The 12,809-nt window shown below is 31.3% G+C and overlaps 1 protein-coding gene across 1 annotated transcript; it reads left to right on the forward strand.

Moving 5' to 3' along the window:
• Positions 1-1,553: 1,553 nt before the first annotated feature.
• LOC139502286 (outer dynein arm-docking complex subunit 1-like) lies at positions 1,554-11,341 on the forward strand. Its single transcript, XM_071291714.1, has 11 exons — positions 1,554-1,668; positions 3,966-4,141; positions 4,910-5,040; positions 5,856-6,037; positions 6,413-6,594; positions 7,046-7,233; positions 7,650-7,864; positions 8,270-8,438; positions 9,030-9,193; positions 9,867-9,967; positions 10,657-11,341. The coding sequence occupies exons 2-11, from the start codon at positions 3,984-3,986 to the stop codon at positions 10,844-10,846; spliced, it is 1,680 nt and encodes a 559-aa protein (XP_071147815.1). The 5' UTR covers positions 1,554-1,668; positions 3,966-3,983; the 3' UTR covers positions 10,847-11,341.
• The last annotated feature ends 1,468 nt before the right edge of the window (positions 11,342-12,809 follow it).

Consider the following 12,809-nt stretch of genomic DNA (forward strand, 5'->3'; position numbering starts at 1 on the left):
GATATTGAAATTAATATAACAAAGACATGTGTAAAGTTTTAAGCAATAATCATAAATAGTTTTTGAGATATGGCGCGACATGTAAAAAAACCCTCCCCCTTTTTTTACAAAATACTCAATAACTCAAAAATGAAATTTTGAATCATCACCAAAAAGTATACAGATATTGAGATTAATATAACTAAGAAGTGTTTAAAGTTTTAAGTCATAATCAAGAATCGTTTTTGAGATACAGTGCGACATGTGAAAAAAACACACCCCTGTTTTAGTCATAAAGTGCTGTAACTCAAAAAGTTTAAATCTTATTTTCACCAAAAATATACAGATCATTTGACCATCATAAGAAACAACTATATTAAGTTTCATGAAATTTGGATAAGTCGTTCTCAAGTTACGGTGCGACATGTTTGTACGCCGGACAGACGGACAGACGGACAGACGGACAGACGGACAGACGGACGGACAGACAGACAGACAGACAGACAGACGGACGGACACCGGACATTTGTATACCATAATACGTCCCGTCAAAATTTTGACGGGCGTATAAAAATTGGATCAGTACACGCTGTGCAATCAAAACCGATGAACTTATATATGTGTTGTGTACAAGATGTAAGTTTGTATACATTATAATTTGTACAGCGTTTTTGTACAAGTTATAAGTTTTTTGACACCTACCTGCATGCAACAGGTGATACAAGTTTGTCTTTTAAAATGTTTCAGTAAAATGTCTAAAATTCAAATCTATATACTTCAACCTAACATTTAGCGCCATTCTCATTGTCCTAAAACTGGAAATGAGGATACCTAAATGGTTTAAATTCTAGTTTTATTTTTCTCCATATACCAAATCATATCCATAGAAAGTCTTTTTAAGTTCTAATAATATTTTTTATATCAATGCTCAGTCTTAGACGACTTAGACTATATCATGTAGTTGTAGAATAGGACAGACATTTGAGAAACAAAATACTGTTTGCTTGCGTCTTCCATGTGTGTAAAGCGGTTCATAATACTCTGATAACTTGAACAAACATTTTGTACAAATTATAATTTGTACAACATTACAACTTGTTCACAACATATGGATGATACGCAAACCGTCATATGACATACGAAAACATATGACACGACGATATATACACACTGACACTTTATTTCAAAAGTACTCATTTTGATAATAAAAAAAAATAATAGATTTCGGAATAGGGTATTTAAGAAGTTATAATATTTTAAAAGAAATACATGGAGAATCAAATCTGTTTAAATAGATAAATCTGAAAATGTTAATAATAAATGTATAAATATTTTTAAAATCATTTATATCTCATCATACATATCTATATTTAGTGAAAAATGCTTGTTGGTTTGGACCAGGCTAACAAAATAAAAACATTTTTACATTTTTTTAAATGTTTTTACTTGATGTTGTGAAAAAAACATGTATGATATTTTTTCGTCAAAATCGGTGCGTATCTTTGAATTTTTATTCCAGAAAAAGAATATGTTTGAATATGTATTTGATTGTGTTGCAATCTATTTCAATTTCTGAATTATGTCCCTTGATAAAGCCTCTATTTGGTTTGTTTCTCTTGGATACGTTACCCTGTTTCCACCATCAAAATATTTTCACAAGTTGTTTACTGATTGTTCAACACAATACAGGTAGGTGCACACAATTAAGAAAGTGATTTAGAAGAAAACAGTAATTAGTTTGTAAATTGAAATGTCAAATTAACTGGTTAAAACACAATTTGTGCGTTTCGCATGTTTCGGACAGATGCCGAGATGGAAGGGCACGGTTCCACGGGCACCTGCATCTCTAAATAGGTGCTAAATAGCCTTGCCAGACGTCATAATAATTTCTTCTTCTTCTTCTTCTTCTTTAAGTTTTCCAGTTTTCCATCTGAATAAAGATGATTAATAACTGGTGCATACGTGGCCTATTTATTAAAATAAGTTATATTTACAAACAGTGCAAAGAACAGATGTAGTGATTAAAACTATGTACATGAGATGAAGTTTTTTAAATAATAGTGGAGAGAACAGCATATGTTAGCTGATCTCTGAAAGAGTCGACTGTCTGTGTATTTACTACTGTGGTTGGTAAAAGATTCCATTGAGTTATTGTGTATGGGAAGAATGAAAATCTGTACGAGTCTTTTGATGTATAAATATATCTGAAGGTGTGAGAATGATGTTTTCTGGTTCTTGAGTCTGATGGAATGAGAATTGTGCTAGATGGTATAGCAACAAGTTGATGTGTGATCTTGTACATCATAACCAGTCGTGCACGCAGTCTGCGTTGTGTCAAAATAGGCCAGTTTAGTGTGTTCAGCATGTTTGATACACTACTAGTATTATGATACCTGTTGCAGGCATACCGAGCAGCTCGCCTTTGGACCATCTCTATCTTTGAAATAGATTCTGAAGTGTGGGGGTCCCAAACTGAGCAAGAGTATTCGAGTTTGGGACGGACAAGTGCTTGGTATGCCTGGCTCTTGATGTTTTGGTTTGATGTTTTCAGATTTCTTCGAAGGAAGCCGAGAGTTTTGTTGGCCTTTGATATATTGTCATCTATGTGTTTGTCCCATTTAAGGTTTGATTGTAATGTGATGCCTAAGTACTTAGCAGATGTAACAGATTCTAGTATATGATTGTGGAGAGTGTAATTATGTTTTAAAGGTTGACGTTTAGTTGTTACAGAGAGAACATTACACTTGTCTGGGTGGAAGGCCATCAGCCAGTCCTCTTCCCATTTTGCAGCTGCGTCAAGGTCAGCTTGCAGTTTTAGGCAGTCACTCTGGGATTTAACTGGCATGTATAAGATACTGTATTCAGCAAATAGTCTTAGTTTGCTATGTGTAAGGTAGTCTGGAAGGTCGTTGATATACGCCAAGAATAAGACAGGACCTAAGACAGTACCTTGAGGAACCCCAGAGGTGACTGGGACTGTGCTTGATGATCTTCCATCCAGAACAACTGTCTGGGTTCGATCAGAGAGAAATGCAGAGATCCAATTTAAAGTGTTTCCATTAATGCCAAAATAGTGTAATTTGTATAGTAAGTGACGATGCGGAACTTTATCAAAGGCTTTCGCAAAGTCCATTATTACAAGGTCTGTTTGAGTATTTGAATTGTTTGTGGATTGAAGTTCTTGAATGAAGGAGATTTTGGACTACTGCATCTCAGAAGCAAGACCGATTTTTCCATACACTGTTTTGCCTTCCTTATTTATACCAGAACAATGTGTATATAACATGTATAAATAATACTTCATACAAAATAATCATATTGAAAATTACATACACGGGATTTTGCAAAAATAATAGTAATGTATTTCTTCATCACTACAACAGAAAACAAATGAAAGTAATTTATACATATCCTCACCAATACACCTTATCTGTTGAAATCTAAGCCGCTTGAACTATTGACGTTGTACTACAATCACTTTTCCATTGATGCATCAGAATTTTGTACTCGGACATCAACATTTTAAGGGAACCCTTGGTTAGTGATGTTTAGTAATGGAGGACAATTAGATACATATATTCTCCTTATATTAAGTGTGATTTGAGAGCATGATTCTACAGACTCGAACTCAGGACCCCTTTAGCTAAGCAGCACCTGAAAAGATTCCACTTAGGACAGCAATGGACAGTCAACTACATGTACAAAAAAAAAATGTAAAGCGATGACCCCACGCTAAAAAGTCTCGGGCTAGAATCACTGATTTTATTTAAAATGTGCAATTATAACTCAAATCCAGTTAGTTGATAATTTTTTGGGGGGGTTCACTCCAACGAACTTGTTAATTGAGAAGGTACATGTTTAAAATGATAAAAGTGTAAATCTGAATAATATATTTACATCTACATGTATATAGATGTACACACTGTATATCATGTATATACATTTTGTACATTTATCACAACAATAATCTGATTGTTTTTCTTCAGTTTTGAGAGCCAATCACTATGCCACGTCCAAGATCTGCTCGATCAGATACTAGCGATGCCGACCTGGAAGGTATGGCGGAGCAAGAATTGGTCAAACTCCAAAGACAGTATCGTATTATGGAGGGAGATCGTGCAGCATACACGGAAGAATCACAGAATCTAATAAGAAAACAAAAGTAAGAAAAGGAAGTTAGATTTTTAAAAAGTCAATTAAATATTTCATTTTTTTTTGTTTGAAGCAAAAAAAGAAATCCAAAATTTTTTGAGAAAACGATTTGACATTTTGTAAAATAAATGATATGTTAACATTGTTAATGAATGGCTATTATTTATTTTGAATTTATTGAACCTTAAATTAATTTTTGACTCTTCAAATTGAATAATTCGAAGCGGACTGTAAAATGTGAAGAGTCAAAAATTCATTTTATGGTTCAATAAATTCAAAATAAATTATTGCCATATTCCTTATAAATAAATTTCTATCAAAAATAAGGCTCAAAGAACAATTTACATTATTTATATATAAACAATAATAATGTACACACATGTTGGCGTATGAGCATGATGAGTGCACAATGTCAGAGGGGGCATGTCACCATAAAGATTGACAACATTGAAAATAAAACTAATACTTTTAACCAATCAGAAGACAGTAATTTACACCAAATTTATTTATTATCTGATGAATTTAATTGTTACAGTTATACTTTTTGTCTATCATTCATATTTTTAAATAACAATTTAATGAACTTCATAATTGTAACTCTGTGTTAACAGCTGGCAGATCTTTAACATTAAATGTAATTCTAAATTCCATTTCAAGCCAGACTAAACCATGAAAAAACGTTGATGACTAAAAAATAGATTCATTTGACAAATATTTTTTTTTTACGATTATTAGAGTTGCTAATCCAGTTGGTTAATTATATCATAATTTATTGCAGAGCCTCAATTGGTCAGCTAGAATCAGAAAAACAAGAATTACTGAAGGAGTTACGTCTTGCTGAAAGTAGGAGTAACCAGGATAAAGATGATGTTAATACAGATACTCTCGTCACATTAGCTGAGGTTAAAGGTCAGTAGAAATTAATACATGTAACTTTCTAAAACAAAGCAATGTTAGATCATCAGTCTTCATGCTGAGTGGCAGCCCAGGCTTATAGAGTTGCTCTCGGGCCTGTAAAAATCATATCTACAAGCCAACAGAATCTAATTAAAAATTTTCAAAAATTGAGCTCTGGGCCTGTAGATTTTGCAGTTCATCGTGAAGACTGGATCATTTACTGTTGTTATATCGGCAGAGCTATTTTAAAGGTGCATCAAAATAACTTCGATAAAATAAAGCAGTTTATATACCTTGTCACATTGGCAGAGGTTATACATGTAGGTTAGAATAAATACAACAATGAAACATTAAACATTGTTATTTAATACACTTTTGTCACAGAGAGTTATAACTTCATAATAAATAGATGCAGTCAATTCATATACTTTTGTTACATTCATTGGTAAATAATTCTATTTTGGATGTAACTGGTCTTCTGATTGGCTGACGTTGTTATGTTTATCAGCTTGTAGACATAATTTTGTCATGTGACCGTGACGTCATCAACGTTTTTTCATGGTTTATTCAGGCTTAAAATGGAATTTAGAATTAAATAATAAGAAATAAATGTAATATTTCTTCTGTCTTTTCAAAATAACACAAAAAATGTGGTGCACACTTTAAAATAACCCGCTACGCCAGTTATTCACTAATTCAGTGTGTACCACATTTTTTGATGTTATTTCTTCATAGACAGAACAAATATTACAGTAATTCCTTAATTATATAATATTCCGAGAGAAATTTTTTATTTATTTACAATGTATGTACAATATTTATTTCAGATGAGAATGAAACTGATATCGATGAAGAAAAGAAAATGCATATAGAATTAGATGCTGAAATCAGAAAATGGGAGAAAAAGATAAAAGATCAACATAAAAATATGGGAGGTGTTCACATGAGTTCTCAACACACTGTACAGATGCAGAAAACTGTCAGGACATTAGAAAATAGACTTGATCAGGTTGGTGGAAATAACTTATTACACTTAAATATATATTTAAATAAAAGAAACAAATTTGGAGCTCCTGAAAATGTTTTTTGCCACAGTACCTTCATTTGTCATATTAAATTCTGATTTGATTTGTATTTGGTATTTAATTTATAAAATTGTGTCCATGTGTTAATATATTAACAAAACTATTTAAGGTGTCATTCCCATTGTAAGGAAACTTATTTGAGTGGCTGTCTCTGTAACTCTTTAAGTTTTATATAGACCTTATCATGAATTTTGTAAATTGCTTGAGATATTTGACCCCTTGTTGTTTAATTTATTTGAATTTTCTTACACATACAAATTCTTATTTCAAATTTATAATTCAGAATTTTCTTTTTCTAGTCCAAACAAGCATTTTGTAAGCAGTTGTCAGAAAATGCAAAACAGAGAGACGAAATTGAAAGTCTTCGTGTGGAGAGAAATAGATTTGACAACCTGTATAAGAAATTAGAGAAAGAACTTCAACAACTTCAAAAGAAGAAAGGAGAATTAATTGAAAGCTCAACTCAAGCATATGATGCAAGGTATGGTTATTCTTCATGATAAAATTATTTTGTAGGCTTCTTATCACTTGTTAGTGAGTTGTAAAAAAATAAGAATAATCTTATAGCCTTAAAACAAACTAAAAAGACATTAATATTACCAATTTCAATTTGAATTAAAAAAAAAACCAACAACATAAACTAAGAGTAGGAAGAATAATTTTGTTTCTTTTATCTTATATAAAAATATGTATAATAACCACAATACAATTATTCTGTTTATAAATGAATGTATTTCTTACTAAATAATTGTTTTTGAAATCCCAGAGGAAGCTATAAGTAAAAATTAGAGGATGTGGTATGATACGCTCCACAAGAGACCACAGGACATAGACGCTATTAAACTAATATATGGGTTGACTGGTGAAAATCTATTTTTGAATTCTTGTTTGTTTTTCCATTTAACTAATCAAATAACATTTTTATTTTACAGAGATGAAGCTCAAGCCAAAATAATTTTACTTAAAGAGAAGGCAGACAAAGACTTACAGCAACATCAAGCTGAAATGAAAGAATTGTTACGTGTTATTGACCATGATCGTGCCCTCCGTGAATTCATGGGGATCAAAGGTCAAGAGAGACAGGAAGATCCACAACTGGTTGCATGGAGACAGAAAAAGGGTAGGTGAAACAAAAATAACACAAAATGATATGTTAATTATGTCACTTTTGATAAATCATATTTCAAATTATACCCCATGTAAGAGGAACAGTATATAATATATTAATACAAAGTACTGCCTGTGTTTTCACATGTGTTACGCAATGTATACTATGAAATTTAAATGACTTACTAGTAGAAAAATGTCCAACTCGGATATCATTTTTAAAAGGAAATCTTAATCAATTTGCAAAATCTTGATAAATTTGCTACAACTTGACAAATTCTTTTTCATTGGTTTTAGTGTTTTTTTTGGGTATAGAAACATTGGAATATAATTTACACATCTTGTTACCTTCAGCTTTTCCAGTATTAAAAGAACCAATATACATGTTTACTATGAGCAAATCTTTCATTTTTTCCCTTACTTTTTCAGAGGCTCAGGAAGCAGAAAGAAAGAAAGAGAGTCAAGAAGATTCTGTTGAGACATATGAAATGGCATTTGAGAGAATTCGTGAAATGACTGGAGAGGAAGACCTTGACCTGTTGGTTAATCGATTTATTGAAGTTGAAGATCGTAACTTTGCATTGTTTAACTTTGTAAATGAACAGAATAATGAGATTGAGAAATTAAATGACGAAATCAAAGATGTAAGTTTAAGTTTATTTTGGTTTCTACATGTTTTGCAATTCTCTGTATCATAGTATAAGTTCATATTATAAGAATTCTGGGTAATAATTTCAAAGGAGCACTTAAGAGGGAAAATTTTACCAATGATTTCACATTCTTTTTACATGTTTATTTTTATGGTTAACAAGGCAATTATCTGTACTCCTCTAGAAAAGTTTTATAAAAGAAATTGTAAGTTCCCTTTCAAGGCCAATGCTTCAACTTGTTCACAATAAACTTACTCTGGAAAGTGAAAAATCTTTTGTCTCATTGGTAATCATACCACATCTTTTTTTGATATACATAAATTATCACTCAAATAATGGAAAGTAAATTTTAAGACTACAACTGTGAGATAAGTATTAATTTCTCGTATTTATTTTCAGATTGAAAACGAAATTGAAAAATTCAAACTAACAGGAATTGAGTTGGAAGATAAGAGAAAGAAAATCTTGAAGGAGCTTGAGGAACAACAAGCAAGCTCTTCTAAAGAAGCCGATGAGTATGAACAAAAGAATAAAGAAATTTCTAAAATACTTGATCAGTTAAGAGCAGGTTAGTTAAACATGAGTTATTCCCCCTATTTAGGAAACTTGAATGACTAATTACGTAATAAAGTATTTAAATTAAAAAAAAGCAAAACTTGTGGTGGAGAATAAAATACCAAATACACAAAACCCTTTTAATAATTTAAACAGAAAGATAATTTAAATAGAAAGAATGGTCTTTAGCAACAACAAAATATGTAACAGGGAATGAACCCATGTTTTGAGAGTGATATTCCAATTGAACATCTTCCATAATCCACTACAACATATATTTTACACACAAAAGACACTTGGAAAACCAGGTAGTTACCTACAGCTATAGAGATGATTTTATAATTTCATAAAACAAATTAAAGAGTTTGGTACCCATCTATAGATTATTTTTTATAGTGCCTTCCCTTAGTCATATACCAGTATGTAATTTTGGAACAGCTGTAATTCAAGTTGTCATTTGAGGCTGCGTTTTACCTAGTAGCTGAACTGCCTGTCAAGCAGCAATAGCCATGTCTAAAAAACTTTTTCAGAATATTAATATACTCACCTATTAAAATCTGACGGCTTACAAAATTACTGGTATAATCTTTTTCATCTATTTTAGGTATTGACTCTCTATTTAATAAAATTAACTGTGATAGATCAGCAATTGATGACATGTTGGGAGCAGCATCAGGGGTTACCGATAGCAACATGATACAATACTTAGGAATCATTGAACAAAGAACAAATGAATTATTAGCAATACAGTCTTACATTGGATCTAAGGTATGGAATAATAGTTTATATATATTTGAAAATGTAGTGTTTTTATGTCATTTAATATAGCCATACTCATATGTTGTCATTGATTGGTAAGTTTGGTATCTTCAAAACGTTTTAAAGTTATAATCACTGCATGAACTGTACTAAAGTGCAATCATTTCTACTTCATGGAATATTATCATGGATCATGGACAATCAGAAGATATATATATTCATCAAATTGATGGTTTGAACATCTTTTTTATGCCCCACCTACGATAGTAGAGGGGCATTATGTTTTCTGGTCTGTGCATCTGTTCGTCCGTTCGTTCGTTTGTCCGTCTGTCCCGCTTCAGGTTAAAGTTTTTGGTCGAGGTAGTTTTTGATGAAGTTGAAGTCCAATCGACTTCAAACTTAGTATACATGTTCCTATGATATGATCTTTTAAATTTTAATGCCAAATTAGAGGGTTTATCCCAATTTCACGGTCCACTGAACATAGAAAATGATAGTGCGAGTGGGGCATTCATGTACTGGGGATACATTCTTGTTTATCCAGAAATAGATACATTGAATATATGGATCAGAATTTTTTGCCATAAAGATCTACTTCTATAGATTTATTTGATTTAAGTTGAGTTTTATTACTTTATTTTTTCCATATTTTATTTTTACTGACTTAATATTTTTTTTTTAGGATACTGATCAGACGAGATTTGAGAAGACTGGTCCTGGTTTACTAGGAGAAGGACCTGCAGCACCACAACAACAATTACCCATTCTTCCTCCATCAGTCGGGTAAGTAAATAATAATCTAACCATGTGACTTTGTTCAGACACAAAAACTATGTTGCACATTTCTTGCTACTTTTAGCATTCATGATATGAGTCACTCTTTGTTACCTTGATTTGTTTATAAACTCTATCACTGGATAAAAAAAAAACAAACCTTATGCCTCTATCAATTAATTTGAAAATTTCGTTAACTGCTGTCAACTTAGAAATTATTGCAAGGTTTATATTAATGCAAAAAATGGGGCTGGGTTAGAATTTCAATAATAAGAACGCACATTCAGTTGTCTAATTCATATAGCTGTAAACAGATTTTAGATTATCACAATGATTAATCTTGCATTTTTCTCTATAATAGAGAAAAAAATACAATAATAAATGCATGCAATGATTTCGAACTTTCCATCAATTAAATCTTACAAAAACATGTTTAATCAAATAAAGGCGAAATAACTCAATTTTTTTGTAAAAAAACTATGAGAATTCATTTATTCCTCAGTTTTTACATTTAAATAGTTACTATTGAGGGTGATTTGGATAAAAAAAAATAACTAACATATCTTTATCTTAAATTGAGAATGGAAATAAGGAATGTGTCACAGAGACAACAACTCGACCAAAGAGCAGAAAACAGCTGTCTATATGTACATTTAATTGCTCAGCCATCTTTAATTATTGTTTTATTTATTTTTCAGTGATGAATATGACAGTGAAGGAAGTGATGCGAGTGAAGATGAAGCACGACCTTTCACCCGAGCAGAGTTACAATCACGAGTAATGAAGACAGTACGAAAACGTGAATCAGCGGCTAAAAAAGATGCCCATAAATATGACTTATCAAATGCCAGAGAAAAAACACAAAAAAGTAAAAAATCAAATAAATAGAAACTGACTATGAATTTTATTCTGTTATTTTGTTATTCTGTTGACAATTTGTGTAAATAATTATTTGCTATATAAGTCGTATACGGCTACATTAATCTGTGATATTTTATGTCTCTACAATTTTAATCATGTATTTATGAATATTTTTAACATGTGAAATAAAACATGATATTAAATGAAGGCTAAACTCCTTACTGCTCTCTTTTTTTTTTTTATCAAAAAAGAAATCTGTCATAGACCATTTATGACTTTTGAATAGTGAAGGCTATATCTTATAGTTTTCAAAGGAGAAATTTTAGTTTATAGCAACAGTTTTATTGTTGTGTTATGTTTCCTGATTGCATTTACAATATTCTGAATTGAATTACCAATGATCTATCTTTACATTTGTTCATACATATAAATTGATTTCTTATTTTATAGAAGAATATTGTCATTTTAAAGTGCTTGGCATAATAAGATTGAACACCAAATAAAGTGGTTAAGTGAACATTATTAAATTGTTATAATTTATGTATTTGACAACATGAAGCCAGTCTTCAGGTGCAGGATTTTCTCTTTTTGTTGAAGACCCATTTGCTGTTTTCTTCTCTTTTGCTCATGTGTAGGGTATAGCAAACAAAAGGCTTAAGGATGTTTGCTGCTCAATTTCAAAATAAATAACTTTCCTTAAAACTAGTATATATTGATAGGGGATTAATTGAGGAATCAAAAAAGCAAAAAAAAATATAGGGGTTAATGTGCTTGTTTTCGAGATATTAGCCATTGAAATTTTGGCAGGAAAATGTTCTCTCTTGAATTTTCATAGCTTTATCATTGACCAGATAAAGTTCTCAAAAACTATTAGAAAATAAATAAGATTGTATAAGACTTTAACAAATGGCTTATAATTATGCATGTAAAAGATTTATAAAAAGAAAATTGGGGGTCCGTGGGCAATTTTTTTTAAGGCTTTCAAATGGATAAAACCAGAGGATTTTCGAAAATCTGACAAAAATTCAAAACATGACAAGCAAATATCCTTAAAGGCTTAAAATAGTTCTGGGTTAACATATAATGAACACTTCAACTTGTTACCATTACAGTAAGGTTGTGGCTACTCCATTCTGTCATTTGCAGAAAAATTAAAAGATGAGCATATCTTTAATTTTTGTAATTTTTCCTGGCCTGCAAAATTAGTCACAGTATATATGCAAGACATTCATATCACTTTTGAATGGCAGGGGTGGCATTAACTATTTGTATAATGCTTTATTTTCTATGGCAGGGGTGGTGTTAACTGTTTGTATAAAGCTTTATTTTTCATACTACAAAGTTTCAAGTACTATTATAAGCAAAAGGTCAACTATTTGGTGTATGGAATAATAGTAAGTAGTACATGTCTACTGCATGTGTCCACTTCTATCCTTGACCTCATTTTTTATGGTTCATAGGTCAATGTTATCTTTTGTGCTGTTGTCTTCGTTTCAAGTATTAGAAGCAATAGGAGAATTATATTTGGTGAATGGGATTATTGTAAGGGTAAATGTTTGCCTGGCAGGTTTCTGACCGATCTTCTTTTTATGGTTAAGGGTGTATAGGTTTTAATGTTATTGTTTGATTTTCAATAGCATACACATGCAATAGGTCAACTATATTTGGTGTGTCAAAAACTGTAAGGTGCATGTGTTTGTCTGACACAATTTATCTGACCTTAACCTCATTGTCGTAGATGTTTGAAAATGTTGAGTTTCTGTAATGCTTTTACTTAAACTTTTGTCTTTAATTATGACTTAATACATAAAATAAATTGACAGTAAAGCAGGCGAGACATTTCAGAGTGTGCACTCTTGTTTTTTCTCTTGGCTCTGCAATTTTTTGTTGCTTTTCTTGTGTTGATGTCGTTTGGTGTGACAAGGCCAAACTCCTAAACCCAACCCATAATTAGAGCATTGTTCCCTTGACTTACATTTGGTCAAATTAA

Source organism: Mytilus edulis, chromosome 13 (assembly GCF_963676685.1).
Source record: "Mytilus edulis chromosome 13, xbMytEdul2.2, whole genome shotgun sequence".
In the NCBI taxonomy this organism is placed as follows: domain Eukaryota; kingdom Metazoa; phylum Mollusca; class Bivalvia; order Mytilida; family Mytilidae; genus Mytilus; species Mytilus edulis.

Coding starts and splice junctions, on each gene's coding strand:
- LOC139502286 (XM_071291714.1), top strand. CDS start 3,984: ATGCCACGTCCAAGATCTGCTCGATCAGATACTAGCGATGCCGACCTG. Junction 7,865..8,269: donor TAAATGACGAAATCAAAGAT/GTAAGTTTAAGT, acceptor ATTTATTTTCAG/ATTGAAAACGAAATTGAAAA. Junction 9,194..9,866: donor AGTCTTACATTGGATCTAAG/GTATGGAATAAT, acceptor TTTTTTTTTTAG/GATACTGATCAGACGAGATT.